This window comes from Lepus europaeus, chromosome 18 (assembly GCF_033115175.1).
Source record: "Lepus europaeus isolate LE1 chromosome 18, mLepTim1.pri, whole genome shotgun sequence".
Lineage (NCBI taxonomy): Eukaryota > Metazoa > Chordata > Mammalia > Lagomorpha > Leporidae > Lepus > Lepus europaeus.
In genome coordinates this window covers 18,335,512-18,363,358 of record NC_084844.1, presented here as the reverse complement: position 1 = coordinate 18,363,358, position 27,847 = coordinate 18,335,512, and the positions used below count along the sequence as shown (strand labels likewise).

Below are 27,847 nucleotides of genomic sequence, written 5' to 3'. Positions count from 1 at the left end.
AGCAGTGGCTGATTCGGCCGCCCTGCTGGCCACCCCGGGCAGGGGCTCTCGGAGTGCGCTGAGGGCTCGCCCCACCCTGACAACGCGGGCCAAAGAGTGGGACTGCGGCTTCCAAGCGCCCGTGCAGGCCACGGCGAGGCCGGGGCGGGAAAGGGCACTCAGGAGCCTACAGGTCTTCAGCCAGGGGCCTTCGGATGCTGGGGCTCCGGGGGTGGCTGGGGCTGTTGCCGCCCGCCGCCCCCCGCGGGTGGGGACCCTGGCGAATGCCCTCCGCGCAGAGCAGGAGACGCTCGAGTGGGCCAGTTCACCGCTGAATATGGCCTGTGGCTAGGGCCAGGCCGGCCCACGGAGGCCAGCAGAGCTGGCTGACCAGAGGGAAGCCAAGGGCGCCGGGCATTGCGGTGGGGAAAAGTTCAAAAGCCAGGGGGCCGCGCCACGCCGAGGTCTGCACGCGGGCGCTCGGCCAACCCCGACGGGGCTCCCGGGCCGCCGAGGGGCGAGGCGGAGGCTCTGCCGGGCCCCACCTTCCCCGCGCGCCCAGGTCCTGGGGGGAGGTGGCACCGGGAACGAGCAGCTGAGGAGGCGCCAGCGGCCACTTCCGAGGCTGGGGTCTCAGGACCCCACCCCTCCCGCGCCCCCGACGGGATGTGGGGGCGGGGCCGCGCCCAGGCCGCCCCCCGCCCCGCCCCGGGCGCTCCTGCGCCCTCCTCCCCTGCAGGCCGACGCCTGTTTTCCCCTCGTTTGCCGAGGAGGGAAAATATTCCTCATTCAGAAATACCCGCGCGGGCCGCCGGGGCGCGGGGGAGGGGGCGGGGGGGGACCTGGGCCTCGTGCGCCCCCCGCCCCCGCTCCGTCCGCGGGGCCCCAGGAGGCAGAAGGTGAAGGTTTCTTTTTATTTAGTGAAACATTCATCTGTAAGTGACTGGGTCGTGAAGACGTCCTGAGTGTGCAGGGGGCGGGGGCGGCCGGGGGAGGGAGATGGGCGCCCCCCCCGCGCCCCGCGCCCCCGGGCCTGCGCGCTCCTCCCACCTCGCCTCGGCCTCCAGGCCTCGCTCCCGCAGCCCCGGCCAATCGTCCTCCCAGGCCGCGGCCCAAGTCCCAACTTGCCCAAGAGCCGTGGCTCGGCGGGGCGAGGCCGGGGTGGGAGGGGCAGTCAGGTGACCAGAGGGTGGCGAGGGCAGGGGCCGGGCCTGGCCGCCCTGCCCCGAGTCCCGGCCCCTCCGGAGCGCCGCCGGCCCGGGGGCGGGGAGGGGACGTGCGTGCGTGCGAAGCCGCAGTGAAGGGCGAGGTCCTAAGCCCCCCCCCCCCGCCGTGAGCGCAGGGGGTGCCAAGGCAAATGGTGGTGGGCGGTGGTGGGGTCACAGCGGTTCTCCTAAGCCTTAGGGCAGCCGGCGCGCCGCGGGCCAGGGGCTCCTCGGCTGGCTGAGATCCCCGCCTTCGGAGTCACCTCTTCTGGGTCCGAAACTGTCGGTAGAGCCACTGGACGACGAAGGGCCACAGCAGGAAGAAGAGCAGCGTGGGCGCCGAGAGCCTGAGGGGCCAAGGGCGAGCCCTGGGCCGTGGCCTCTGCTACCAAGAGGGAGGAGTCAGGGGCCAGCGGACGCTCGGCCGCAGCAACCCCACCGCCGCCCCCAGGGGCCCCGTCCAGAACTCTGCAGGCCACTGCGAGAGCCTGCCCCCAGCGGCAGGGCTGGAAGGGAAGCCATTCCCGGTGTGTCCCCGGTGTGTCCCCGGCAGGTGGGGCTCCCAGCTCCTGTCCACTTCCGACCCCCCAGGGCGGTCCCAGGAGAGGCAGCAGGGGCTGCGCGCTCTGGGCCGCAAGGCCGCGACCCTCCCGGTGGGCACCGCAGACCCTGTGTGCTAAGGGACTGGAGTGCACTTCTAACGGGGCCCCAGGGTGTCAGAGGTTCCTTTCTAAGTGCTCTCCTGGTGGCTGACTCCCGTGCTGGGGCAGGCAAGGGAGGGGGGAATGCGGGCTTCTTGTAGCCGACAGCCGGGAGCTTCCAGAGGTGGTGGTGTGCCAAGGACACAGACACACACGCACACACACACACCCACGCTGGCCACAGTGGTGGGCGTGAGCCTGGCGATGAGTCTTCAGAAGCATGAGTCCATACTGACACTCAAAAAAAGGGAATACTGGAAACCCGTCACCAGCGTGGTGGCTTTTAAATCCACTCCTTACTTTAAAAATAGATAATTGAGAAAGAACTAAGCACTTATCCTGTCTTTCCATAAGGCACTGTATTTCAGGGAAACTCGACAGAAATGGATAGTTCATAAATGTTACCGAAATAGGAGAATTTAAAAGCCAACCTCTTTTTTTTTTTTCCAATCATTAAATCAATTACTGATTCCGATTAAAGGTACCCAAACTGTCCAAGGGCCAGCATTGGGGAGGATGGATTAAAGCCACCGCCTGCGACGCCGGCACCCTGTATTCTGAGGAGCTGGTCTGAGTCTTCTTCCCACTTCCAGTCCAGCTCCTTGCTCTGTGCCTGGGAAGGCAGTGGAGTTTGACCCAAGTACTTGGACCCCTGCCATGCACATGGGAGACCCAGAGGGAATTCCAGGCTCCTGGCTTCAACTGTTGCAGCCATCTGGGGAGTGCACCATTAGATGGGGGAATCTCTTTCTCGCTGTCTCTCCCTTTGCCTCTGTCACGCTGCCTTTCAAATATTTTGTTGTTGTTTTTTAAATGGCAGCGTCAAGCAGGTTGACAGGAACAGGAAACTGGGTCTTCCCTGGCTCTCATGATTTTGAACAGTGGGATCAGATCACCCCTCATTCGTGCCAGTGGCCCAGGCTACAGTGGCTGGTGGGGCGCCACCCAGGGCATGCAGGTAACTCATGGGCCTTCGTGGGAGGATTGTCACCTCTGCTGTGTCTGGCCAGTTCACAGCAGGAGGCAGGAGCCGCAGGAATGTCATCAGACCCCAACTAGCGGGCCTGGTCACTGGCCCTTGAGTCAGGGTGGGGCAAGACGAGACTGGCACCACGGAGGAGCCAGGTGTGCTGTGTGAGCTGGCACCGGCAGACGGCAGAGTGGCGGGACGGGCAGTTCCCGACCCCTGGGGGAATGCGCCTTTGGACTGGGTATCTGGTGGTATGAAGGGATTAATAATTGTGGGTGATACCCATGTGGGAGACCCCAAGGAAGCTCCTGGCTCCTGGCTTTGGCCTGGCCCAGCCCCGAGTGTTGCTGCTATTTGGGGAGTGCACCAACAGATGGAAGATCTCTCTCTGTCTCTCTCCCTCGCTCTGTAACTTTGCCTTTCAAATAAATAAACCTTAAAAAAAAACAAACAGGGCCGGCGCCGTGGCTCAGTAGGCTAATCCTCCGCCTTGCGGCGCCAGCACACTGGGTTCTAGTCCCGGTCAGGGCACCGATCCTGTCCCAGTTGCCCCTCTTCCAGGCCAGCTCTCTGCTGTGGCCAGGGAGTGCAGTGGAGGATGGCCCAAGTGCTTGGGCCCTGCACCCCATGGGAGACCAGGAGAAGCACCTGGCTCCTGCCATCGGATCAGCGCGGTGCACCGGCCGCAGCGCGCCTACCGTGGCGGCCATTGGAGGGTGAACCAACGGTAAAAAGGAAGACCTTTCTCTCTGTCTCTCTCTCACTGTCCACTCTGCCTGTCAAAAAAAAAAAAAATTAAAAAAAAGAAAAAAAAAAGAAAAGAAAAAAACCAGTAGTTGTGGGTGATAGAGAGCTGCTGTGTTGGCTAGCTAGGGGCGATGCAAGCCCAGGGACTTCAGAGTGAGCATCTGACATCATGATGTGTCTGATCCGCTTTAAAACCAGCATTTAAAACGAGCAAATGGCTTACAAAATGAAGTGAGCCAGCTCTGGGCTGGGGGACCTGTTGAAATGTTAGCCACTGCGGATCTGACGACATCTCTGCCAGCATGGCTCGCGGCCACTGGGGCAGAGGCCCCACAGCCAGCCCACTCTCCCTGGCTTCTCAAGAACAGACCCACTCATGCTGATGGGGGGAGACAGACTCGGGGCCACCCCCGGCTCCATCACCTCATAGCAATGGTAATAACTACAGGCCCCACTGGAGAAAGTCTTCTGCGTGCCGGGCAAAGCGGAGGCACCTGCGGGCCTTGGGTCTCCCAGGCTGTGTGCCCTTAGGCTAGTTACTCAACCTCTCTGCGCCTTGGTTTCCCCTTGTACATCAAGGAGACGAGGAATCTCATGGGGGACTGGGGGCATAAACGGGAGAGTGCTAGGGTCTGGCACACGGGCACCAGGAATGGCAGCTGCTGTTTGGCAGGAGCATCGCTTCTCGGCCTTTTAGCTACGATCAAGTGTTTGGCAGGAGCCTGGGTGTAAGGTCCTCAGACCTAGGACAGGACGGGAGGGGCTGGAGGATGCAAGGGCTGGACTGCAGGGGGACAAACCCCAAACCTGGAACAGAGTCGTGGCTGGTGGGACCAGCATGCTGGCGCAGTGGGTTAGGCCGCCACTTGGGATCCCCACATCTCATGTGAGTACAGGTTCAAGTCCTGGCTGCTGCTCCACTTCCGATCCAGCTCCCTGCTAATGCGCCTGGGAACGCAGTAGAGGACGGCCCAAGTGCCTGGGCCCCTGCACCCACGTGGGAGACCTGGGTGGAGTTCCAGGGTCCTGGCTTTGTCCTGGCCCAGCCCTGGCTGTTGGTGGACATTTGGGGAGTGAACCAGCAAGTGGAAGACCCCACCCCCTCTGTTTCTCCTCTCTATCACTCTGCCCTTAATAAATAAAGAAATCTTAAAAAAAAAAAAAAAAAGTGCTGGCAGGAGGACAAGAGGGACCTCGAGCTGCATCACAGCCCTTCTGCCTCCTGGGGGGAGGTGGATGGGGTGAACAGGGAAGGGGGTACGGGCACTTCAGACCCCCTGACCTGCCGGCCTGCAGCACTGAGCCACAGCATTCTCGGGGCAGAGGTGGGCAGGTGTGGACAACAGCGGCCCACCGGGGAGCCCGGAACAGAGGCTGAGTCAGTGCTGCCCCCGGCTTGCGCGGTGGGTGGGGAAGGGGCACTCACCTGCTCGGGGGCCGGGGGCAGGCTCTCCAGGCTCTGCAGCCTGCCCTGGACGTCCCACATGTTCTCCTGCAGGGCTCGGACCGTCCCCAGCAGCCACGTGTCCAACTCCTGGGGCCCCAGCAGGCTGCACCCCAGCCCTTCTGCGGAGCACAGACCCAGGGAAGAAGGGCTCAGGAGGCAGCTCCGAGGCTGCCCGGGGCCAGGAAGTGGCAGAGGAGAGCAGGGTCCCTCGTACCGAGTCCACCCCCGTGGCTGTCATGGGCTGCCGGGGTCTGAATCCCAGCATGGCCCCTTCCTGTCTGTGTGACTTAGGACAAATCATTCACTTTGTCACCCGAACGCTGCCATCTCCCAGACAGGGCTGCTTACTTAAGGGATAAAGCAGGTGATATTTGGGAAAGTGCACCTTAGTGGACCTGGCACACAGGAAGGTGTCCAAGTAGACAGGGCGGAGACTCCCAGATGGGAGGCCCGGAGACACAGGACGACGTCCAAGGCTGTGCAGCCATAGGTGAGAGCTGGGTGGACTCTCCCCCACCCCCAGCACCCGCAGAGGGTGCAGAGTCCTGGGTGGACCCAGGGTGAGGCCCAGGGCAGGGACATAGCCCATGCAGGCAGTGTCACCATTTGGCAGCCCTTACTGCACCCGGCTGCTCCTCCAGGGCCTGCACTGGACTTCCACCTCTGCCCGCAGAGGGCCTGGCGCACCAGAACCCCAGAGAGGGCTGAAAGGTCGGGCAGGAGCTCACCTTTCTCTCTGGGGGTCACCAGGCTGTGCGCGGTGGCGGGCTCCCCTCCAGCAGCACCCCTCTGCTCTGGCCAGACCTGCTGAGACGAGTCACAGATGCAAAGGTGGGGGTGGAGCGGCCAGGAAGGGGCCACAGGACAGGAGGGGGTGGCTCACCAGCTCAGGCTCCAGCTGCTCCAGGGAATCGCAGAAAACCTCAGCGTCCAGGTCCCGGGGTGGCTGAGCCTCTGGGGAGGGGACGCCGCAGATGGGTTAGTGACAAGGACGCTGGGCACAGGCACCTGCTCGGGAGATGCATGAGACATGGCCCCAACAGGCTCAGGTGGGCCCTGTGGGAGCCCTGGGACAGGGACCCCAGCGCCTGACCCTGAGATGTGAAGGACACAGCTGGCACCCGGCCTTCTCCCCTCCCGGGCTCCTGGGTCTGGTCCTCTCTCCCTCCTGCCCACACCCTAACCTGGGCTTGGAGGTGCCGGCTCCTTGAGGGGGCAGGGAGGCTCCAGGACAGCCCCCGCATCTCCATTCAGCACCTGTGCTTTCCAACCTGTCAAGACACAGCACGTGGAGGCGGAGGTGGGGCTGGGAAGAGGCCGGCACTTCCCAGGGAGAGCAGAAGCTGGGGCCCTGCTGGGGTCCTCACGGGCGCCTCACCTGGGCCCTCTGCCTCCAGCCCCTCTCCAGCTGAGCAGCCCCTCGACCACACCCGAGACCGCTCACTCAGCACCTGCAGGTTCCTGGCCGGGGCCTGACCTGTGACCTTTCTCAGGAAGGCTTCTGGCGGCTTTGGCATATCGGGGATCACTTGGTACAGGGGCTCGAAGTAAGCAAACATGTCCTCTGCCACCTCTCCCAGGGGCACCGTGTCGATCACCTGCGGGCAGGGGTGCCATCGGAAAGGGGCTGGCCTCCTGTCCCCCGGGGGCCGGGTCCCTCCGCCCCACCCTGCCGCCTGCCGCTGCCTGCACCCAGGCGTGGCTGGTGGGGGCACAGGAGGTGGTGGCCCCCTCAGGGTTGTCAGGTGGAGGCAGTCGGGGCCGGAGGACCTGCAGCCCCCTCCTACCTTCTGTGCCACCAGCTTCATCTCGGCGATGTAGGCAGACATGGCCTCCTCTCTGCTCATCTTGCCCAGGCTGTTCCAGGCATCCCTGGGGGGCAAAGGGCAGTGAGAAGGCCGGCGGGCGGCTCAGGCTTGCTTGCCCGCAGGTGGGGAGCTCACCACTTATATCGTCCGATGGGGTCCCAGAACCCAGGCCGGGGGACCAGGCAGGGCCCCATGGTGGCCTGTTTGTAGTAGCTGTAGAATCGCAGCATTTCTTCGTAGGACGGGCGGTAAGAGCCTGGACAGAGGGACGGAAGTGGGCCGTAGAGCATCAGCCCCAGCTCCGAGAGGAGACCACCCTTGGAGACAGCAGAGATGGGGAAGGGTCCCACCCAAGGCGTCTGGACACGAGCCAGGTGGCTGAAGGGACCCCCTAGGGCAGCTCCGGCAGGGACTGGACGGCTTCAGGGCCACTTCCTCCCCGCAGTGAGACCCCGGCCACCGGGAGTCGCCAGCGGGAGAGGGGGCGGGAGGCGCAGCCTTACCGTTCTTGGGCAGGTTCTGAATGACGCTGACCGCAGCCTGGAACTGTTTCTGGCAGTCCGGCCCCGGGCTTTCGTTCTCGATGCCCATGCTGCTGCGAGCCGCGGGGTCCCACTCGGAGCGGCTCTGGGCCCCGGCGGGAGCAGGCCTCGGAGCCCACCCTGGCTCCCACCCACGGCTGCACTTTGTAGAGGGGCAAACTCAGCTGCCCAGGGGCCCGAGAGACACCCGGGACGTCCGAAGCTGCAGCTGAGATGCCTCTTCCCACCTCAGGGCAGCGTGGGTGGGGCCAGGGTGGCGAGGGTCTCGGTGGGCGGAGAGGCAGGTGGCAAGGGTCGCAGCGCCGGACAGTGTCCAGACGCGCCCTCTTCGGGGTACATCAACTCCTGGACAGGCGAACGCGCAAGACAGGAGTCAGGGCGGGGCGTGCGGCCTCCCGCCAGACCCCCGCACCCGGGCCGGCCGGCACTCACCCAGCGGCGCCCACCGCCCGGGCTCCTACCTGGGTCCTCTCTCGCCACCAACCCGCGGCTTCCGACTGACCTCAGGGTCCGGCCGGGTCGGGATGGGGACGCGGAGCGAGGGGGAAATTTTCAGCCAATGAGAGAGCCCGTTTCACATTCCTCTTTTATACCGCAACCACTCAGCGCGGCCCTTTCAAGATTATGCAAAAAGCTTCACCGCGCCTCTCCCAATCAGGCGGGGCTAATCCACGGATAGCACTCCCCATCCCGCGATGGTCACAGGCGGGCGGCAGCGTCCCCTGGTGGACGTAGTGAAGGATGGCGGAGTCCTCGCGCCCCCTGGTGGAAACCCGCGTCCCTACGCCGAAACTGGCCCTGCGGATCCGAGCCGCTCAGCCCAGCTCTTCAGGTTTTTAAGGGGCTGGGGAGTCAGGTGCTGTTGGAAGATTTAAGAGCAAACCAGGAAAAGGGTCAGGGAGGTTATTTCTGAAGGAAGGAACAGCACGGTCAAAAGTACAAAGACAAAGGCTTGATAGGAACAAAACTCAGGACCTTGGCGCGGAGTCCCCAAGTTGAGGACATCTGAGAACCAGTGGTGCGTGGAAGCAGGTGGCACAGCTAGGTCCTTTCCGCGAGGGTCGGCCAGCGGCGGCCGTGTGCTCCCGGCTCTCCGCCCCGGGCTCGGGCACCCGCTGCGGGCAGCGCAGCCACCGGACACCCCCGCGCCGCTCTCAGACTCAGGGGTCCACTGCAGCCAGGGCACCCCCGACGCGGTCACCAGGGCCCGCGCGCCGTCGCTGTCCCGCGGTGAGCCACGGACACCTCCACAGCGTCCGGCGGCTGGGCGGCCAACCTGCCCGAGCCTCGAACCCCAGAACCAGCGGCCGGGTCTGCAGGCTTGGCGCCACCTCGCTCTCCGCGGACCAGTCCGCGTGGAGATTACCCACGGAGGGGGCGGCAGCCGGCGTGGCGGGCTGGGGGTGGGGTAGGGGAACCCTATGACGTCACTGCCAGCGTGTTCCTGCCCACCCCGCCCCGCGTGCCTCCGCTCCGGGTTCTTCGGGGATCCCACGTCCGAGGTCGAGCCGACTGCACACGCGCCCCTTGTCTGGCTCCCGCCAAGGAGGGGGCGACGGTGCCACAGGGCAGCCTCCCCCGCAATGGGAACCCGGGCCCCTCCTGCGGCCCGGAGCCCGGGGGCACTTGGGGAGGCGCGAAGGCGGACGCAGGGGCGCCCCCGCGCCGGGCCGGGGGTCCCCGCCGCCCGGTGCGGCCCTCGCCCCGCCCCCTGCGGCCCGCCCCCCGCCCAGCTCCTCCCTCCGGCCGTCCTTCGCCGTCTCCTCCTCCCGGCTCCTTCCCGGCGCCGCTAAGTTTCTGCGCTCCGGATCGCGCGCAGAGCCGGGGCCGGGCCTGAACGGTGTTCCCGCTGCCCTGCCCCCGCGCGTGACCCTGGGCCCGGCCCCGGCCCCACCGAGCCATGCTGTGCGGTCCCTGGTGGAGCTGCCGCCGCCCGCCCGAGGAGCCCCCGGTGCCCGCTCGGGCCGCAGCGCCCCTCGAGCTCCCGCCCGCGTCCCCGGAGTGCGGCGCCAGGAGGCCCGGGCTGCGCGCGCTGAAGAAGATGGGTCAGTGACGGGCCGGGGCGTCCGGGGTGGGCGCGGACTGTCCCCGAGGGCGCAGCCGGGGAGGGCAGAGGCGTCCTGGCCATCCACTCGCGGGCTTCCCAGGTTGCGTGGGGTCGAAAAGGCTATGGCGAGGCGCGAGGTGCCAGCACCGTCCCGCCTGGGGTCGCACCTGGGGTCACCGGGGCACCCTGGGCAGGGCCAGGCGCCCAGGATGTCCGTCGTTTCCCACCAGGAGGCGCCCGCGGGGCGTGCTGGAGCGCGAATTTGGGCAAGGGGTGGGATGGGGTCCCTGAGGTCAGAGACAGTGGGGCGGGAGCGAAAGGCTTGGGGTGTCCCTCTACCGCCTCCCCAACACCTTCCAGGGAGCGCGGGGTGGGGCGGGGGCGACCAGGGGGCACCTCCCAAGCCCGCCCTCCAGCCTTGGGGGCAGCAGCGCCGCCGGGCAGGACCGGTCTGACTGGTGAGCACCCAGCGGTGGGAGAAGTCCTCTAGGGACGGTTGGGGGGAGTCCCTGGGCTTCCAGAGCGCAGCCCAGGCTCGGCGACACCTGGGATCCTCTTCACCTTCCTGAGAGGTAATTGCGTAATTCCCATGTTGACTCAGACACTGCAAGGAATTTGTCTCTGAGCGCACAGCAAGTAGAGGGTGAGCTCTGATTGGCGCCCAGGCTGTGCCCTGTCACAGCCACGGGCGGCCTCAGAGTCTGGGCACAGTGGCTCCCTGGGCAGGTGACGCGCTTGACCGGCAGGACGTGGGGGAGCATTTTGCGCAACGCCAAGTGCAGCTGTGCAACCAGCAAGGGCGCATGGGAACTGCCGCTGTGAGGGTGCACAGGTGGGGGGGGGGGCGAGGGAGCAGGGGGCAGGGCTGACCCCGAAACTTCTGCAGATCTTGGGGCGGAATCCAGGGGGCCGGCTGCCAGCCTCCTCTCGCCGCTCCCTCAGCCTGCATGTTTTGGGTGCTGACTGTGTGCTGAGCTCTGTGCCATTTTACGCACACACACGAGATCTCTGCCCAGCTCCTCATTCAATCATGAATGCATTCAACAAACACTCAGGACTGCCTGTGGTATGCTGTGCCCTGGGGCGTCCACAACTCACAAGACAGGCACAGCCCTAGTACCAGTGGGAGGGGTCAGGAGTCAGGGGGCGGGGCTCAGAAACAGCCCTGCTGCACCCCAGAGCCAGAGGGAGACTCCAGTGGACCAAGCGGGGGCGGGGGGTGATGCAGGAGGCGGCCAGACCCTCAAGGCCCCTCCTTGTGGCGGTAGGGACTTTATTGGAGAACAGCGGGAGCCCCAGAAGTCTTGGGCTGGCGGGCAGGCAGGAGGCAGCCTGTGTGCATTGTGTAGGGTGGAGGCTGGGGTAGATGACGGCAGGGGTGAAGAGGACTCAGTGGAGAAATGGGCTGCTGGGCTGCAGGGGTAGCGGAGGTGGACTCCGGGGCCTCGCAGCAGGTACACGGGGGCTGGCTGTGTGGCCGGATCAGAGAGATGCCTCGGAGTGTGGGGGGGTGCTCCCAGTGCCGGGAAGTGATGTGGTTTGGTGAGGGGAGGTGCGGCGAGGCTCCTGCACACCCGTCTGCCAGTTTCATTCCACACCGTTCGCCAAGCCCCAGCAGGGCATAGGGCCAGGGGCCGCGGCGATGGAGACGGGTGGCGCACGGTGCAGTGGGCAGAGTTGCCTGTGGACCAGTAGGACGCCGGCACGGGCGCTCCGGGCACGCCTGCGTGGGTGTCACCGCCTTCCTCATACTGCCCTGTCCCGTGACTGCCACGGGAGGAATGCCCAGCCTCTGGGGATTGCCCCTAACCTGAGCCACACGGAGCCTAGGCACAGGGTGGAGACGGAACCCAGCGACCTGGGGCCCGGCCCCTCAGGCCATGGGGGTGGGGAGGGCCTGGGCCTATGGGAGAGCGGCCTCCACACCCCTGGGGCCCCTCCCGGGATGACCCTCAGCACCCATCAGTGCCATCAGTGCCACACCCCTTAGGCTAACAGAAGCGATTTTATTTGAGATCAAGGCTAGGATCTAGGGCAGGGAGCGGCTCTGAGGGGCCCCAGAGAAAGGGAAGGCCTTGGCTCCGGGCAGCCAGGAAGGGGGGCAGGACTGCCCCCAGGGAGAGTGCCAGTCCCGAGTCACCTGTGGCTCTGGCCCGGGCTGAGCAGCTGGCCTGGCAGAGGCCCGGTGAGCATGCAGCTGCCCCAGCCTGCGGAATCTCCCACAGCCGCGGCAGGTGGGAGTCAGGTGCAGTCACGCCCGGGGGGCCTCCCGGTAAGGGGCAGCGCCCCTGGTTTTCAGCGATGGTTCTTCATAGCCAGAATTAGCGAATACTAATCAGCACCTAAGCAGGACAGTGCCGGGGCTGTCACCATATTATCTCATTTAACCGGAGATGGGTGGTATGGTGGGGGGGGGGGTCCCAGAGGTTTGGTGCTGGGCCCAGAGTGCAGAGTCACGAGTGGCTGAGAGATTTGAACCCAGGCAGTGTGGCCTGGAGTCCGTGCTCACAGCGATCGGTGCGGGGGCAGGGGCTGCCAGCCCTCTCCTGGAGACGGCTTCCAGGTCTACGCTCATAAGGTGGCCCATCACCGTCAGACCATCTGAGCCACCCTCGACTGAAAAGCTATTTGCTGTTTATCTGAAATTCACATTTGCTGACGTCCTGAATCTTACCCGGCCACTCTGTCTCCCCAGTGCCCCCGGTGTGCCCCTGCCCTGAGGCCCCGCCCCCAGCCCTAATCTTTCCAGTGGGCAGGGGACTGAGTAGGCAGAATCCGGACCTCTCCCCGCCCCACCCCTGCACACACACCAAGTGCCTGGGGCTGGAGAGCTGATCTGATGGCCCTTCGTGGGCGTCCGCTCCAGGGTGAGTGGGGCTGCTGGGGCGGGGTTGGCAGACGGGGAATGTGTGTGTGTGTGGGGGGGGTCTCCGGAGCAGCCCTCAGCCCCGGTAGGTAGGTAAGGAGGGCTGGGGGCTGGCCTGTCCCCGCCCTGCCCCCTGCCCCCAGCCGGGCTTCACGCCTGTTTTGTGAGGAGACAGCCATCTCCCCCTCCCCATGTCCCACCCGCGGCCCTCCTACCACTGCCTGTTTTTCCTAACTTGGGTGATTTTCCAAGGAGCATTGCTGGCTCTGGCCCTGAGCCCCGCCCCTCCAGCCTGGGTGTGGTGGTGGCGGCTGGGACCCCTGGACTTGCAGGCTGCCTGCAGCCTGAGGGCCGAGGGCCGGAGCGCCGGGGACTGGGGACTCTAGGCCGTGGTGTGTCCTCTCCCCGAGCCACTAGGAAACGCCACTCTCTCCCTCCTCCCCCTCTGCCTTGGCTCCAGGCTGCCGTGTCGCTGTTCCCTGCGTGTCTCACATTCCTGCCCGAGCCCCGTGTGCGCTGGCTGCCGGCTCTCGGCTCTCGCTGCCTGCTTTCCTTCTAAGCTGACCCACCTTTCTGCCTCCAGCCACCACACACACCCCGTGTGCATGCCTGGGGGGCCCCACAGTGCGCCCCCCACCACCCCTGCATGCACCCTCCCCCCACCCTCTGCCGTGCGCTGGTCACTGGGCGGGGGGCTTGGCTTTCTGCGCGCTAGTGGCCCAGCTGTGAAAAGGCTGGGATTTGGAGGCTCCCCATCAGCCCCCAGCCTTGGCCACACAGACAAAGCTGCACAGGCCACAGACCACACACAGCTCACACTGCCCAGGCCGAAGGTAGAAGCTGAGAAACCTCCACCCTGCCCAGTCCTCACCACCCCGGCCCCTCTCTGGGGTCCCAGAGAAGAAGTGGGCTTGGCAGGGTGTCTGGGTCCAGCTGAGTGGTGGGAGGCACCTGTGGCCAGGTGAAGGCCCCCAGGCCTGAAAAGGACAGGTCTGTAGGAGCACCTGGCTGCCTCTTCCCTCCCGGGGCACCAGTTTCCTTTGTTATCACGTGTGGAGCCCCCGCTGAGGCAGCCCTGCCTGGGGGTTGCTCACTGCAGCCACACACAGCGCTGTGGGGTTCAACCCCCACCTCCACATGCGCCTCTGTCCCAGGACGAGGCGCTCAGCTGCTGGGTGCCTCTCCGGGGGTGGCTGTGATGTGTTCGGTCACGTGCCAAAGACTCTGTCCACGGAGTGCACTGTCCTCTGGGATATTATATTATTCAGCTTCAAAAACTGTGGCAAAGTACATATGACTAAAATAACTTTTTTTTTTTTAAGTTACCCATTTGGGAGAGAGTGTGAGTGTTCCCATCCACTGCTCCCTGGCCTAAATGCCTGCAGTGGCAGGGACGGGGCTGGATCGGAGCCAGGACCTGGATCCAGGTGTCCCAGGTGGGTGGCGGGGTGGCTCAGTCCCTTGAGCCATCACCTGCTGCCTTCCAAGATCTGTGTTATCAGGAAGCTGGGGTCAGGAGTCGGAGCTGGGTATTGAACCCGGGTACTCTGATGTGGGACGCCCGCATCTTAAGCAGTGTCTTAACCACTAGACTAAATGCCTTCCCCCATTCTAATCATTCTTAAGTGGCGAACTCACTGGCATGAATTGCAATCATATTGTTGTGCAATAGGTCATCACCATTATCTAATTCCAAAACACATCCTCATCACCCCAGACAGAACCACTGAGCAGAGCTGCCACTCCCCGCGGCCCGTGGCCCCCTGTTGCCTGTAACCTACCCCCCGGGCGCCTCACGTAAGCAGAATCTGCCGCACGTTGTCCATCTGGTTCCCGTCACGTAGGGGCTGCTCGCTGAGGCCCGCCAGGCCCGCGTAGGTTGCGCCTCTTTTTGGGCTGAGCGCGGCTCCATTGCGCGTCTGGGCAGGGTTTGTTACCCATCCTACCGCGGCGCACACGGGGGCTGTTCCCACCTGCTGCGGCTGTCCACCTTCATTTTTCCTGCTGTTACTTCATGACTCAATCCAGGCCACAGCAGGAGGTGGGCGGCCTGTGCACCTGTTCAGAGTCTGTGGGACTGGGCCTGGCAGGAACTATGAATGCTTCCTGGGCAGCTGGGCGGAGGGCCTGGGCCCTCCTGTTGACCCATTGCCTTCCCTCTGTCAGTGCTGCCCTTCCTGTCTGAGCCCCTGGGCCCCTTGCCGCCCAGGGTTCAGGAGCACAACCTAGAAGTTCCCAGGCTGGTTCTGCGCCCTCATTCCACTGGGGTCTGCCTGGGGCCGGTGTGATCCAGGGGTAATGTCAGGTGGCTGGACAGCCTGGATGATGTCACACACACACACCCCACCCCCCACCCCCCACCCCACCCCCCACCCCGGGCTGGGCACCTGCCCTAGGCGGCCCGCCTAGAGGAGACTGGAGAGAGAGGCCCGTGGTGACTCAGCTCCATTTCCGGCCTTCCTCACTCGCCAGCCTCCCCCGCCCCCACCCACCTGGGCCCAGCGCTGGCCCCCACTGACAGCCTGGTTGTCACGGCAACAAGGGTCTCCTCTCCTGGGTTGAGGGGGTGTAGAAGAGGTGGCCCAGCCACTTCCCTGGCTGCCCTGCCCCACCTGTTGGGTGATTTCTGTGCAGGGATTTCTGAGCCCCCAGGCCTCTGCCTGGACTGGGGCAGGCTGAGGATGGGGTGCTCGTAGCCCCCCGCCTGCCCCATCCACAGGCAGTAGCTGCTGGCTAGGCTCTGCCAGGAGCACCGTGCAAGGGAGCAAGACCTCATGCTGCCCTCAGTGATTAAGGTCTCCTGGAATGACATTGTAGGTTTTTTTTAAAATAATAATAATAATAATTAAATTGAAAAGTGCTCTTCGGAATCAGGGGGGCAGAACTTCCACTAGAAGACAAATCAAGGGTGGCTTCCTGGAGGAGGTAGTATCTGAACGGATCTTTGCTTCAAGGACTCAGATATGAGGGAGAGAAGGGACAAAGGCTCAGAGAGGACAGGCCAGGGATTCGAACTTGAGCCCTCAGGTCAGAGTTCGCAGGTGGGCAAGCCAGGGCCCCGGGGCTACAGAACCAAACTCGGAATTAGGGGTCCGTTAAAGGGAGGGGAGTGGGCGTTTGGCACAGTGGCTAAGACCCACTTGGGACGCCTGAGTGTAGATTCCAGTCCTGGCTCCGCTCCAGTTTCGGGTCTCTGCTGACGAGCACCCTGGGAGACAGCAGCCGCGGCTCAGTACTTGGACACAGTACTGAGGACAGAGCCAGATGGGTTCCAGGCTCCTGGCTTTGGCCTGGCCCAGCCGGGGATGCTTCCGGCAGCTGGGGAGTGGACCAGTAGCTGGAAATTTCTTTTCTCCTTTCACATCAAATAAAAATAAATTCACAGAGATCTACAAAACGCTAAGGGGAGGAGGCCAAGCCGCTGTCACGTTGTGTCTGGCCCCCGCAGTGGGTTTTGGTTTCACAATATGGTTTATGGGCCAGAGCCTTCGCCTACAGATTCGGGTTCTGTTTCTCTGGAAACGCAGGGCTCTCATCCGCTCCTGGCTGTCCCTTCCTTTCCGAAGGCCGTGGCTTCGCCTGGTTCCCACCCCTGCTGCTGCCCCCTGGCTTTTGACTCCTGCTGGGACATTCGGAGCAGGCAGCACCAGGGCTGGGCACCAGGCACAGAGGGCGAGGGCGAGAGGGTCGGCTGTGCCGTGCAAATGCCTGACTCTCAAATTTGTACTGAATCTGGGAGCTTGCTGTGGCCTCTTTTAGGGAGGGGGCTTAGGCCAGGTAACAGAGGTGGGACTTGGTTCTGCTCCTGCCCTGGCTCCCACGGCCAGGGCGGCTGCGGGGAGCCGAGACGACAGAGCAGCAGCAGCACTGTGCAGTTGGATGCCTGCTTCCACCGCCTCCCAGCTATGCAAATTTCTTTTTTTTTTTTTTTTAGATTTATTTAGGTAGTGGGCCGCGCCGGCGTGGGAGCGGGTATTGACATCCTATATTTTTAGGAAACAGGAAACTGTAGAGCTGAATTTTTCTCATATTGCTGCAGAAACCCAAAGCTTGGATCCTCTGTGCAGCAGCCGATCACCGACACCGGGGGTGTTGATCGCAGAGGGGGGGCCAGGAGCCCATGTCCCCTGCTTCATTCCCGGGCTCCCTGCAGGGCGAAGGGGGAGGGACCTGTGGATCGAAGCTGGGCTGAGGCGTGCGTGGACGCTCGTGGGCAGCCCCCAGCTGGCCCCCCGTCTGGTCAGTGGTGTCGTGAGGACAGAGGGGGCTGCGGTCAGTCGGGTGGGTGGTGGTGTTTGCTCAGAGCCTGGGGTCCTTGGACATCTAGTCTTGTCTACAAGGGACATGGGTGACCCCATGAATCTTGTGATCGGCTAGGGCCCTGTGGGGCCGGGGACACCACTCCCTCAGTCTTGTGAGTTAATGTCAGTAAAACAGGGCTTTTTATTTTCTTTTAGTTTTTATTGATTTATTTGAAAGAGTTACAGAGATAAAGGAAGAGACACAGAGAGATTTTCCATCTGTTGGTTCACTTCCCAGGTGGCTGCAACAGACAAGGCTGGGCCAGACTGAAGCCAGGAGCTGGGAGCTTCATTTTGGTCTCTCATGTGGGTGCAGGGGCCCAAGCACGTGGGCCATCTTCCACTGCTTTCCCAGATACATTAGCGGGGAGCTGGATTAGAAGTGGAGCAGCCAGGACTCGAACTGGTGCCCATATGGGATGCCGGCCCTGCAGGTGGAGGTGTAGCCGCTACACCGCGCACCGGCCCTCTAGCTGGGGAAGTTCCTGGAGCCTGTTTCCGTACAGTAGGTGCTTTGTAAGCCTTTGCTTTCAAAATTTTTAAATTATTTTCATTTTACTCGAAAGGCAGAGAGAGTGCTTCCATCCTCTCGTTCACTCCCTAAATGCCCATAAGGACTGGGGCTGGGCCACAGGCCAAAGATGGGCGCCAGAACCTCTGGGTCTTCCCAGTGGGTGAGCCATCCCCGCCGCCTCCAGCGCACGTTAGCAGTGAGCTGAGAAGGAGAGGAGCCTGGACCAGCAGGCATTCTGACGTGTGCTGCCAAATGCCTGACCTCAGCATGTGCCTTTTTTTTTTTTTTTTTTAAGATGTATTTATTTATTTGAAAGGCAGAGTTACAGAGCGGCAGAGAGAGAGAGAAAGTCTCCCATCCGCTCATCCGCTGGTTCACTCCCCAAATGGTTGCAACGGCCCGAGCTGGACTGATTCAAAGCCAGGAGCCAGGAGCTTCTTCCGGATCTCCCACGTGGGTGCAGGGGCCCAAGCACTTGGGCCATCTTCCCACTGCTTTCCCAGGCCATAGCAGAGAGCTGCATCAGAAGTGGAGCAGCCGGGACTCAAACCAGCGCCGTATGGGATGCCGGCACTGCAGGTGGCGGCTTTACCTGTTACACCACAGCGCTGACCCAAACATTTGCTTTTATTAAAGGAAAGTGGACACTGGACAGTGTCTGTGGGCTGAGAGTCACATGGGGCATGGCAGGGGCTGGGCAAGGGGCCACCTTTGCTTCAGGGCCCCACGGGTAGGATGACACCTGTAGACCAGCCAGGCAGGGCTGGTGCCAGAGCCCTGGGCTGTGACCCTGGAGCCGGCCTGGCCATTGCTGCCCTCCCGGTCTTAGGTTAGGCAGGGAGACCTCTTCCCTGATGGCCAGGGTTTCACCAGCAGGGAGAAGGCTGTGGGTGGCCAGGAATCAGGCTTTACTGAAGGGCGCTGAGCCCCCAGGCACCGACGACCAGGCTGTTCTGCAGAGCCCCTTGTGTGCGTGTGTAGGGGGGGTGGGAGTTGTTAGCGGGCACGGCCTGGGGGTGTGATGGGGGTGCCTGGAGCTGCAAAGCCTGAAGCCAAAGGGGGCGATGGTCGCCTGTTCAGAAGAGAGGCCTGCAGGGGGCGGGGACCCTCACGGAAGGGTGAGGCCTGCGCTTGGGGGAGCTCCAGAAGATGGGGGCGCAGAGAGCCCTAGGGAGGGAATGCGACCCTGCAGGAAGGGCCGGGCCCAACCGCAGGTGCGTGTACCCCGCCAGGGCTGACGGAAGATGAGGACGTGCGCGCCATGCTGCGGGGCTCCCGGCTCCGCAAGATCCGCTCGCGCACGTGGCACCAGGAGCGGCTGTACCGGCTGCAGGAGGACGGCCTGAGCGTGTGGTTCCAGCGGCGCATCCCGCGCGCGCCCTCCAAGCACATCTGTGAGCGGGCCGGCGGGGACGCGCACGGGGCGCGGGCACGGGGCCCGGGCTCCCGCCCTGCCGCCCTGACGCGGCACCCCCACAGTTTTCGTGCAGCACATCGAGGCCGTCCGCGAGGGCCACCAGTCCGAGGGCCTGCGCCGCTTCGGAGCCGCGTTCGCGCCCGCGCGCTGCCTCACCATCGCCTTCAAGGGCCGCCGCAAGAACCTGGACCTGGCGGCGCCCACGGCCGAGGAGGCGCAGCGCTGGGTGCGGGGCCTGGCCAAGCTGCGCGCGCGCCTCGACGCCATGAGCCAGCGCGAGCGGCTCGACCAATATCCTGGCCTGGCGGGGGCGGGAGCCGGGCCCAGTCCGAGGTGGTGCCCTGGGGGGTGGGGACATGCGCCCTGGCCTGAGCTCCCACCAGTCGGGGAGGCACGACCCCTCCTGTAGGTCCCCTCCCCAGTCTCCTGGAGGAGACGCTGCGCCTGTGCCCTGGGGAAAGAAACAGCGCCCCCCCCCCCCCCCCCCGAGCCCGCAGACCCCCCGGGAGCCCGCAGATCCGGGTGAGGGAGACCTCCCTGCCCCCACGGGGGGGCCTAGTCTGCCGTGGGCCTTTCCTGAGCACCCACACCTGGATACACTGCTATCTGCACCGCGCAGACTCCAACCAGGACAGTAAGATGAGCTTCAAGGAGATCAAGAGCCTGCTCAGGATGGTCAACGTGGACATGAACGACATGTACGCCTACCGCCTCTTCAAGGTGGGCTGCCCCGCCTGCCCCGCCACGCCCCACCCCGCTGCTCGCCTAGCACCTGCGTTCCCCCTCATCTCCCCTCCCCTGCCCCCAGCGTTTTGGTGCCCGTGGCTGGGCCTGGGCCTGGTTCCTCGTCCCCCCTCCCCTGGGGTCCCTGAGCCAGGATGGGGTTGGGGAGAGGCACCGGAACTTCTTTCCTCACCCTCAGGCAGAGCCAAGGGTAGGGTGGCACCTCCCCCACCCCCAAGGTGAGCAGCAGGGCAGGGCGTCTCAGGGCGGCTTGTCCACACACATGCGCACCCTCCCCCTTGCAGCGTGTGCTCCACGCGTGACCCTGACCTCATGAGAGCACAGGCAGTGGGGCAGGCTCTGCACCTGTGACCCGGTCAGAGCAGGCGGCACATGCCTGTGCTTCCAGCCTGTGACCCTGAGAGATGGGAGAGGCGGTGGCACCTGTGTAACTTGGGCCACGTGGACCTCACCATGCAGCTTTGTTGAATGTGTGCAAGGGCACTGTGGCATAGGCGCTCCGCCTTGCTCTGGTCATTTCTCCTCCCACATCTTGATTCCTGGGCTGTACGTGCAAAGGGACAGGCACTGAACCCAGGAGACCTTCCTTAACCCAAGAGGTCCCAAGTTTCCGGTTCTGGGAATATCTCAAGGAAATGGACACGGGTGCATGAAAGTAGGTTGGAAATCATAATACAGAGCTTACATATCCTTTATTATCAAGGACTGGAAAAAAGGTTGTGCTATAACTAGGACACTGGCACAGCACAGTAATTATATATATATATATAATATATATATGATATGTGCCATCCTATAAATAAGACGCCAGGCAAATACGCTTACATACATATCACAAAATACACAAAGAAGTGACTTCCAGGACCTGTTCAACAGTCATTTTGGGTGGAGAGGAGCGGAACCCTTCAACAAAGGGCTCGGTGACGTTTTTGTTGGGTTCGCACGGCGTGGCTGGTTTGGGCCTCGTCACTGCTCTTGCTGTTGGAGAATCCTGTGCCTTCTGGCAGCTCTGAGGTCATCTTGGACAGACTCGCTGCAGGAGCGCTTTGCTTCCTTCTTCCCCGTGGTTTCTCATGGCCTCGTAGTAGGTGGGCTAAGCAGGTGTCTCTTTGGAAATCCAACGCCCTTAGGAGATCTTTCTTGTCTTTGCTCACCCACTTGCGAGAAGTGGGCTATTTGGGAGCCAAGCCGTCGTGTCTATCCACACCGCCCCTTGGCTGGGACACGGTGGCTGTACCCCCATTTCCTTTCGTCCCGTCATTGACCTTTGCTGAGTGAGTCCATGGGAGGGCAGTTCGTTTCCACAGTGACGCAGTGTGCCCCCCCCCCCCAGGAGTGCGACCACTCTAACAATGAGCGGCTGGAGGGGGCGGAGATCGAGGAGTTCTTGCGGCGGCTGCTGGCGCGTCCCGAGCTGGAGGAGCTCTTCCACAGCTACTCCGGCGAGGACCGCGTGCTGAGCGCCCCGGAGCTGCTGGAGTTCCTGCAGGACCAGGGCGAGGAGGGCGCCACCCTGGCCCACGCCCAGCAGCTCATTCAGACCTATGAGCTCAATGAGACAGGTGGGCTCTGGCCGGGTGGCCTTGGGTCAGTGCAGCCGAGCCTGAGCCTTTGGGCTTTGCTGTTCCCGGCTGTGGCCGCCATGGCGGGTGGGTGGGGGTGGAGGGAGGGCCCCTCGCCCCTTCCAGATTCAGCTTCCACATCGGTAAATGGGAGGTCCTGTGTCCTCCAGGGGGCTCACTGGGGAGCAAACGGCATGACCTGGGTGGAGTCTGGTCCAGGCGGGCCTTGGGGGGCACTGGGGCCACTCCCCCGTCTTTCCCTGCAGCCAAGCAGCACGAGCTGATGACGCTGGATGGCTTCATGATGTACCTGTTGTCGCCTGAGGGGGCTGCCTTGGACACGGCCCACATGTGTGTTTTTCAAGACATGCACCAGCCCCTCACCCACTACTTCATCTCCTCCTCCCACAACACCTATCTGACCGACTCCCAGATTGGGGGCCCCAGCAGCACAGAGGCCTACGTTAGGTACTGGGCGGGAGAGCCGGCTGGGGACCCCAGCTCGGAGGCAGGGGCGTGTGGGACTCCCACTCTGGGCTGCCTGGGGCCTCGCCTGTCCCCGCTTGCCCTTGCCATGCCCCGTGGCACTCCCTCCACACCTGCCCACCTGTCCGCTGGCAGGGCCTTCGCCCAAGGGTGCCGATGCGTGGAGCTGGACTGCTGGGAGGGGCCCGGCGGGGAACCCGTCATCTACCACGGCCACACACTCACCTCCAAGATCCTCTTCCGGGATGTGGTGCAAGCCGTGCGTGACCACGCCTTCACGGTGCGCCCCCGGAGCCTGCCCGGTGCCCCCGCCTCTGCCCATACCCCAGCCACCCTCAGGGCTCCCAGGGGGACCCCCTGCCTGCAGAAATGGCACTTGGATGAGTGCTGTGGGGCCCAGTGGCAGTGGTGCAGCTGCTGGCGCCTCCCAGCTGGCTTTCTGGGCGTGGATGGAAATCACAGAGCCCCGGGGGTGGGAGGAGGTCTTGACGGTGGGCGAGGACTTCCTCATCCTGACTTCCAAAGAGTCAGGCCTAGGAGGAAGCCTGTACGCACTGCGGCTTACCAGTCCTCAAACCTCGGGGGTGGGAGTTTGCTACCGAGCCGACATGGTCAATGTCATTAACACGTGCTCCGCCTTATCAGAGAACGCCATTCTTGCAGCGGCCCTCAGCCTGCCGGCGGCCTGGTCCCTCCTAACCTCTGCCCCACCCCAGTGTGCGCCCCACAGGCCACACCTTTGCCTGCCTGTGCTGACAGGCCTGAGGGTCCTGGCAGGGGATGGGGGAGTGCTCTGAGCTGCTGCCCTTCCCCACCGCAGCTGTCGCCATACCCTGTTATCCTGTCCCTGGAGAACCACTGTGGGCTGGAGCAGCAGGCTGCCATGGCCCACCACCTCCGCAGCATCCTGGGGGACATGCTGGTGACAGAGGCCCTGGACCCCCAGAACCCCGAGGAGCTGCCATCCCCAGAGGTGACGACCCCTGGCAAAGGGAGGATGTGTCTGTGGACCCACCCACCCCGTGCGTGCCCTCGCCTCCCCTGCCTTCTCTCCCTGCTCCCCTCTTCTGACCTCTGTCTGCCACCTGGCTCTCCATTCTTCACAGTGCCCACCCCACCCTCTCACCCGGCCTTCAGGGGTTCCATGCCCTGGCCCTGCCTGCCTGCTCTGTCCCCACGTGCAGAGCCAGTTCCGCCAGCGAGGCTCGGGTTGGCGCTGGAACTCCCTTCCTAGCCATCTGAGCTTGCCAGGCACCACCTGCTTAGCATCACAGCTCAGGGGCCCCAGTGGCGCAGCAGATGAAGCTGCCGCCTGCATGGGCACTGGTTCGAGTCCCGGCTGCTCCGCTTCCAATCTAGCTCCCTGCTAATGTGCCTGGGAAAACAGTGGAAAATGGTCCAAGTCCCTGGGACCCTGCTACTCATGTGGGAGACCCCCCCCAAAAAAAATTTAAAACCTCACAACAGATGGGGCTGGGCCATGTCAAAGCCAGGAGCCAGTGGTTCCATCCAGGTCTCCCGTGTGGGTAGCAGGGACTCTAACGCTTGAGCCATCCTCCCAGGCACCTTAGCAGGGAACTGGATTGGGAGCAGAGTATCCAGACGCACACTGGCACTCCTGTATGGGACGTGGGCGTGCCAAGCACTGGCTTAACCTGCTGCTCACAACGCCAGGCCCAGGACCTTTTATGAAGGGGGGGCGGGGGGGCTTCAGTCCTGAGCTGCCGCGTTCCTTTTAGCCTCGGCTGCGCAGTAGCATTGTGACGTATGCAGGACCCGCACCTACTGATAGTCTTGTAGGTTGTTCTTCGCTTCTTCCTGTTAGAACCGCCACTCACCTGTGTGTCCCCCGCCCCAGCCTTCACGCGGTGGTGGGTGCCCCACTGACCAGCTGGCGCGGGGGGCGAGGCCTTCATCCTTACCCCCTTGGCTTCTACAGCAGCTGAAGGGCCGCGTCCTGGTGAAGGGGAAGAAGCTGCCAGCCGCTCGGGGCGAGGACGGGCGGGTTTTATCAGACCGGGAGGAAGAGGAGGAGGAGGAGGAGGAGGAGGAAGGGGAGGCAGAGGCGGCAGAGCAGAGGCGTCGGGTGAGTGAGCCTGGCCAGGCCAGCAGGCTTGGGGGAAGGGGGAGAGCCGTGAGGGAGAGGCTCGCTCCTGCCGGTGGGGGTGCCGGTGGGGGTCATCGGGACGGGAAGATTGGAGGGCCAGGGGGTGCCCGCTGAGGCTGGTCTCCCAGGCCAAGCAGATCTCCCCGGAGCTGTCGGCCCTGGCCGTGTACTGCTGCGCCACCCGCCTGCGGACCCTGTGCCCCGGCCCCGGCCCCCCTCAGTCGTGCCGGGTCAGCTCCCTCAGCGAACGCAAGGCCAAGAAGCTCATCAGGGAAGCAGGTAGGAGCCGGGACCGCAACTGGCGGGCGGGGAGGGGCGGGGCGAGTGCTGAGTGACAGGCGATGCTGGTCTCGGGCCAGGGCTGTGAGGGTTGGAGGCTGGAGGGCGTGACTGCTCCTCTCTAGACAGGGGAGGCAGGGAGGTCACGGCCCCCGCGAGGGGTACCTGGGGCGCCTGGCCCAGCCCTGCCCCAACTCTGCCCAGGGAACAGCTTCGTCAGGCACAACGCCCGGCAGCTGACCCGCGTCTACCCGCTGGGCCTGCGGATGACCTCGGCCAACTACAGCCCCCAGGAGATGTGGAATGCGGGCTGTCAGCTGGGTGAGCGGCCGCGGGGCAGCCAGGGGCTTCCGGAGGGCGGGAAGTGCACTCGGTGCTCTAAGTCCTAGAGAGTTGTCCGCGGTGGAGAAGCCAGCTGGCCTTGTTTCTTCCTTTTTGGCGCAGATTGTGATTTATTTATTTTCATTTAAACAAACTTATTAATAGATTAGTTCCGCAGGGTCATAGCCAACACACGACTACACCAGAATCCTCATGTTAATGCGACATTAGTGTGGTTTCTAGAGACAATTCCCTTCCCTCCCTCCCTCCCTCCGTCCCCTTTTCCTCCTTCCTTCTTCTTTTTTCCTCTTATTTTTTGATAGAGTTTTTTAAATTTACGTTATAATCAGAGCCTTGCTTGTTCTTGACAAGGTCGGTCTCCCCGTTTTATGGGGTAGGAACTTCCACTCCCCTCCCCTGCCACACACATACACACACGAGACACAGACACACAGATGGACACATGCACACACAGAGACACATGGACACCCTGGCAGTCCCACCACATCAGCAGTGACAGGGTGGCCTTCAGGGGAGCCTGAGCACCAGGCTACCCATGGAAACCCCAGCCCTCCTGGTCCTGAGTTTGGGGCTTCTGTAGCCCCTCCCACTCCTCCTCTAACCCCCTCAGCCTTAAGGGATACCAGGGATGAGTTTCAGGTGTTGGCAGCAGGGGTTGGGTACCCTGGGGAAGGGGTTGGGACGGCAGGACCCCCTGAGTCCTCTCTCCAACAACACCTGTTTCCTGCAACTGAGCAGTGAGCAAAGGGCCCCACGGGGGCCGTGCTCTGACCCCACTCTGTCCACAGTGGCCTTGAACTTCCAGACGCCGGGCTACGAGATGGACCTCAATACCGGGCGCTTTGTCATCAACGGGCAATGCGGCTATGTCCTGAAACCTGCCTGCCTGCTGCAGCCCGACTCCACCTTTGACCCTGAGTGCCCCGGACCCCCCAGAACCACCCTCACCGTCCAGGTCAGCAGCTGCATCGGGTGCAGCCTGGAGCCGGCGCGTGCCAGTGTGTCAGTGGCGGGGAGGCCGGGCACAGGCCTGGTGTGAGGGCGGCCCCATGCTGAGGCCAGGGCCCTTCCCTCGTCCCCAGGTGCTGACTGCCCAGCAGCTGCCCAAGCTGAACGCCGAGAAGCCCAACTCCATTGTGGACCCACTGGTGCGTGTGGAGATCCACGGGGTGCCCGCGGACTGTGCTCGCAGGGAGACCAGCTACGTGCTCAACAATGGTGGGTGGGCCGCTGGCGGAGACGGAGACCGGGCTGGGGGCTGGGGGCTGGGGCGGACATGGAAGGCAGCAAGAGGTGACCGCCGCCCCTCTGCCTAGGCTTCAACCCCCGCTGGGGGCAGACCCTGCAGTTCCAGCTGCGGGCTCCCGAGCTGGCACTGGTCCGCTTCGTGGTGGAGGATTACGACGCCACGTCCCCCAACGACTTTGTGGGGCAGTTCACCCTGCCACTCAGCAGCCTGAAGCAAGGTTGGTGGGGGTGGGCGGGCATGGGAGGGGGCTCCCAGCCTTGTTCCCCTTGGAGCCTGGGGTTTCCGCTGCAAACCTGCCCAGAGCCAGGCCCGCGCCCCCCAGGGCGGCTGATGCCTGGCCACCCTCCCCGCAGGGTACCGCCACATCCACCTGCTTTCCAAGGATGGAGCCTCCCTGTCCCCAGCCACGCTGTTCGTCCACATCCGCACCCAGGGCTCCTGAGGGCCCCCGTGCCACCCTGGCTCCCTGGCTATGCTGAGGGCGGGGCGCACGCCAGGTGCTGGTCTCACTTGGCTGCTGACCCACAGCTGCTCTGCTCCCGAGTTCCCCCCTGAAGCACAGGCCAGGCCAGGTCTGTTCCCCGCCGAGCTGCTCATGGGACCTCCCCACTCCTGGGGCCTGGACATGGCCCTGATCTGCTCCTCCTGTTCTCAGCCCACCCCCCACCCCCTGCCTGCTGCTGGCAGATGTGGGGAGCAGGACCCGGTGAGCCCTCAGCCATCCCAGCCTCGACCCCTTGCCCCACCGTGGGCATCGGCCGGCCTCAGTCTGTCTCCCCACGTAGGTATTCCCCTAGCTGTAGAACCTGAGTCCCCTTCTCTTCCCAGACGAGAAGGGAGCCGAGGCCAGGGATTTTGGCAGTAGGATTTTGTGTCTTAGAAGAGCCCTGAAGAAGCCATAATGAGGTTATTTTAAAAAATAAAGAGGCTTGGCCGGCGCCGTGGCTCAACAGGCTAATCCTCCGCCTGCGGTGCCGGCACCACAGGTTCTAGTCCCTGTTGGGGCGCCGGATTTTGTCCCGGTTGCTCCTCTTCCAGGCCAGCTCTCTGCTGTGGCCCGGAAGTGCAGTGGAGGATGGCCCAAGTGCTTGGGCCCTGCACCCGCATGGGAGACCAGGAGAAGCACCTGGCTCCTGACTTTGGATCAGCGCTGTGCACCGGCCGCAGCGGCCATTGAGGGGTGAACCAACGGAAAAGGAAGACCTTTCTCTCTGTCTCTCTCTCTCACTGTCGACTTTGCCTGTCAAAAAATAAAAATAAAAAAGAGGCTGTTTCACCCCTGCTACCCCTCACGCCTCTAAGACCCCACAGCCACACCTGGAAGGGACCTGGCTGGGGAGGGAGTCCACTGGGCTTCTTCGCCAGCTCAGCTTGGACTTGCCTGAGGCAGCAGGAGATGCCACAGCTCAGAATAGCTCTGACCCTGCTCTTAGCAAAGCTACTGCCAGCATCATGAGCCAGTCACACTCACTGCCTCAGACACAGGAGGGACAGCAGACGGGGAGGGGACAGGACTGCAGGGACCCCAGACCTCACTTTCCAGGACACATGCCAAGGGCTCCCCTTCCCCCAGCCTAACAGCCTGTCAGAAAAGGATGGTGAACCACCAGAGGGTGGCCTGGGATTGGGCGGGGCTAGGGCTTGGATCAGCTCCAAGTCTCGTAGGAACCAAACCTGGGGCTGGGGCAGATGCTGGGGGTGCTGTTTGGTGCAGATGATTTGCTGAGTTGAACAAGGACGGCCAGAGCCTCAAGGGGCCCAGAAGGGATGCACTGGGGAGCCCGGGTCCTGGGGTGCGCAGGGCAGTCGGGAGGGCCAGGCAGCCAAACTGTAACCCCAAGGTGGGAGGCATGGCAAGGCTGTTTTAGTGCATGAGGAGCCATGAAGAGCCGTGGGCCCCCCGGAGCTTGCTCTGGACAGGTCCTGGCTGGGGGTTGTGCCAGGCGAGCACAAGACTCAGGGCTGAGCCCCTTATTGGCTTCTCCTTTCTGGGTTAGTGTAGCCGGAGGCAGGGTTGTCAGCTAGGACGAGCACCCCCAGCCGGAGAACTGCTTTGAGGGCAAGAGTTTGAGGCTAAGGGTAGATGGGAGCCAAGCATGGAGGTGGAGGCCAAGAAGCCACAGTGGTGACCTCCCGCACGGCTGTGTTCTCCCAGCCCAAAGCTAAGGCAAGAGTGAAGGCAAGAGCCTGCAGGAGCCAGAGCAACCTGGGCTGGGAACGGGAGGCTCAGGAGGCGTCAGGCAGGCCGGCATCCTCTCAGGTTCCTTGGAAAGGGCCTTGGAGGCAGCAGCCACAGGCCCCGGATAGGAGCATGGGGTGAGAGTTCCAAAAGGTAAGAGGCAACGTGAAGGCTAAATGTGGCTCCAGGGCCCAGCCGCGGGCCCCATGGTTCATGGAGGCCCCAGGACACGGTGGAAAGGCCTGGTGCCTTAAGAAGCCGCTGTGGACCTGGACCGAGGGGCTGGGACTGGCTCTCTGCCAGGGTGCCAGGTGCTGGCCCAGGCCCAGCTCCTTCTCCGGTGTGAACTTGGGTC

The 27,847-nt window shown here is 63.5% G+C and overlaps 2 protein-coding genes across 11 annotated transcripts; one reads left to right on the top strand and one right to left on the bottom strand.

Moving 5' to 3' along the window:
• Positions 1-998: 998 nt before the first annotated feature.
• Positions 999-7,948, bottom strand: ACBD4 (acyl-CoA binding domain containing 4). 10 transcript variants are annotated; one of them, XM_062216766.1, is made up of 10 exons: positions 7,861-7,947; positions 7,361-7,744; positions 6,993-7,113; positions 6,837-6,921; positions 6,428-6,647; positions 6,234-6,320; positions 5,933-6,003; positions 5,778-5,856; positions 5,029-5,168; positions 999-1,569 (listed from the first exon to the last, which is right to left on the bottom strand). In XM_062216766.1, exons 2-10 carry the CDS (start codon positions 7,446-7,448, stop codon positions 1,444-1,446), a joined length of 1,017 nt encoding a protein of 338 aa, XP_062072750.1. In that variant the 5' UTR covers positions 7,449-7,744; positions 7,861-7,947; the 3' UTR covers positions 999-1,443. The 10 variants fall into 10 exon arrangements, with proteins under 10 accessions (XP_062072750.1, XP_062072751.1, XP_062072755.1 ...); XM_062216767.1 differs by having other exon boundaries at positions 999-1,566; XM_062216771.1 differs by having other exon boundaries at positions 1,000-1,569; positions 6,527-6,647.
• A 1,244-nt stretch (positions 7,949-9,192) lies between these two features.
• On the top strand, positions 9,193-26,609 carry PLCD3 (phospholipase C delta 3). Its single transcript, XM_062216887.1, has 15 exons — positions 9,193-9,444; positions 18,360-18,521; positions 18,607-18,835; positions 19,135-19,264; positions 20,622-20,850; positions 21,117-21,318; positions 21,472-21,616; positions 22,157-22,309; positions 23,276-23,422; positions 23,572-23,722; positions 23,927-24,043; positions 24,853-25,019; positions 25,147-25,282; positions 25,381-25,530; positions 25,667-26,609. Exons 1-15 carry the CDS (start codon positions 9,300-9,302, stop codon positions 25,753-25,755), a joined length of 2,352 nt encoding a protein of 783 aa, XP_062072871.1. The 5' UTR covers positions 9,193-9,299; the 3' UTR covers positions 25,756-26,609.
• Positions 26,610-27,847: the final 1,238 nt, after the last annotated feature.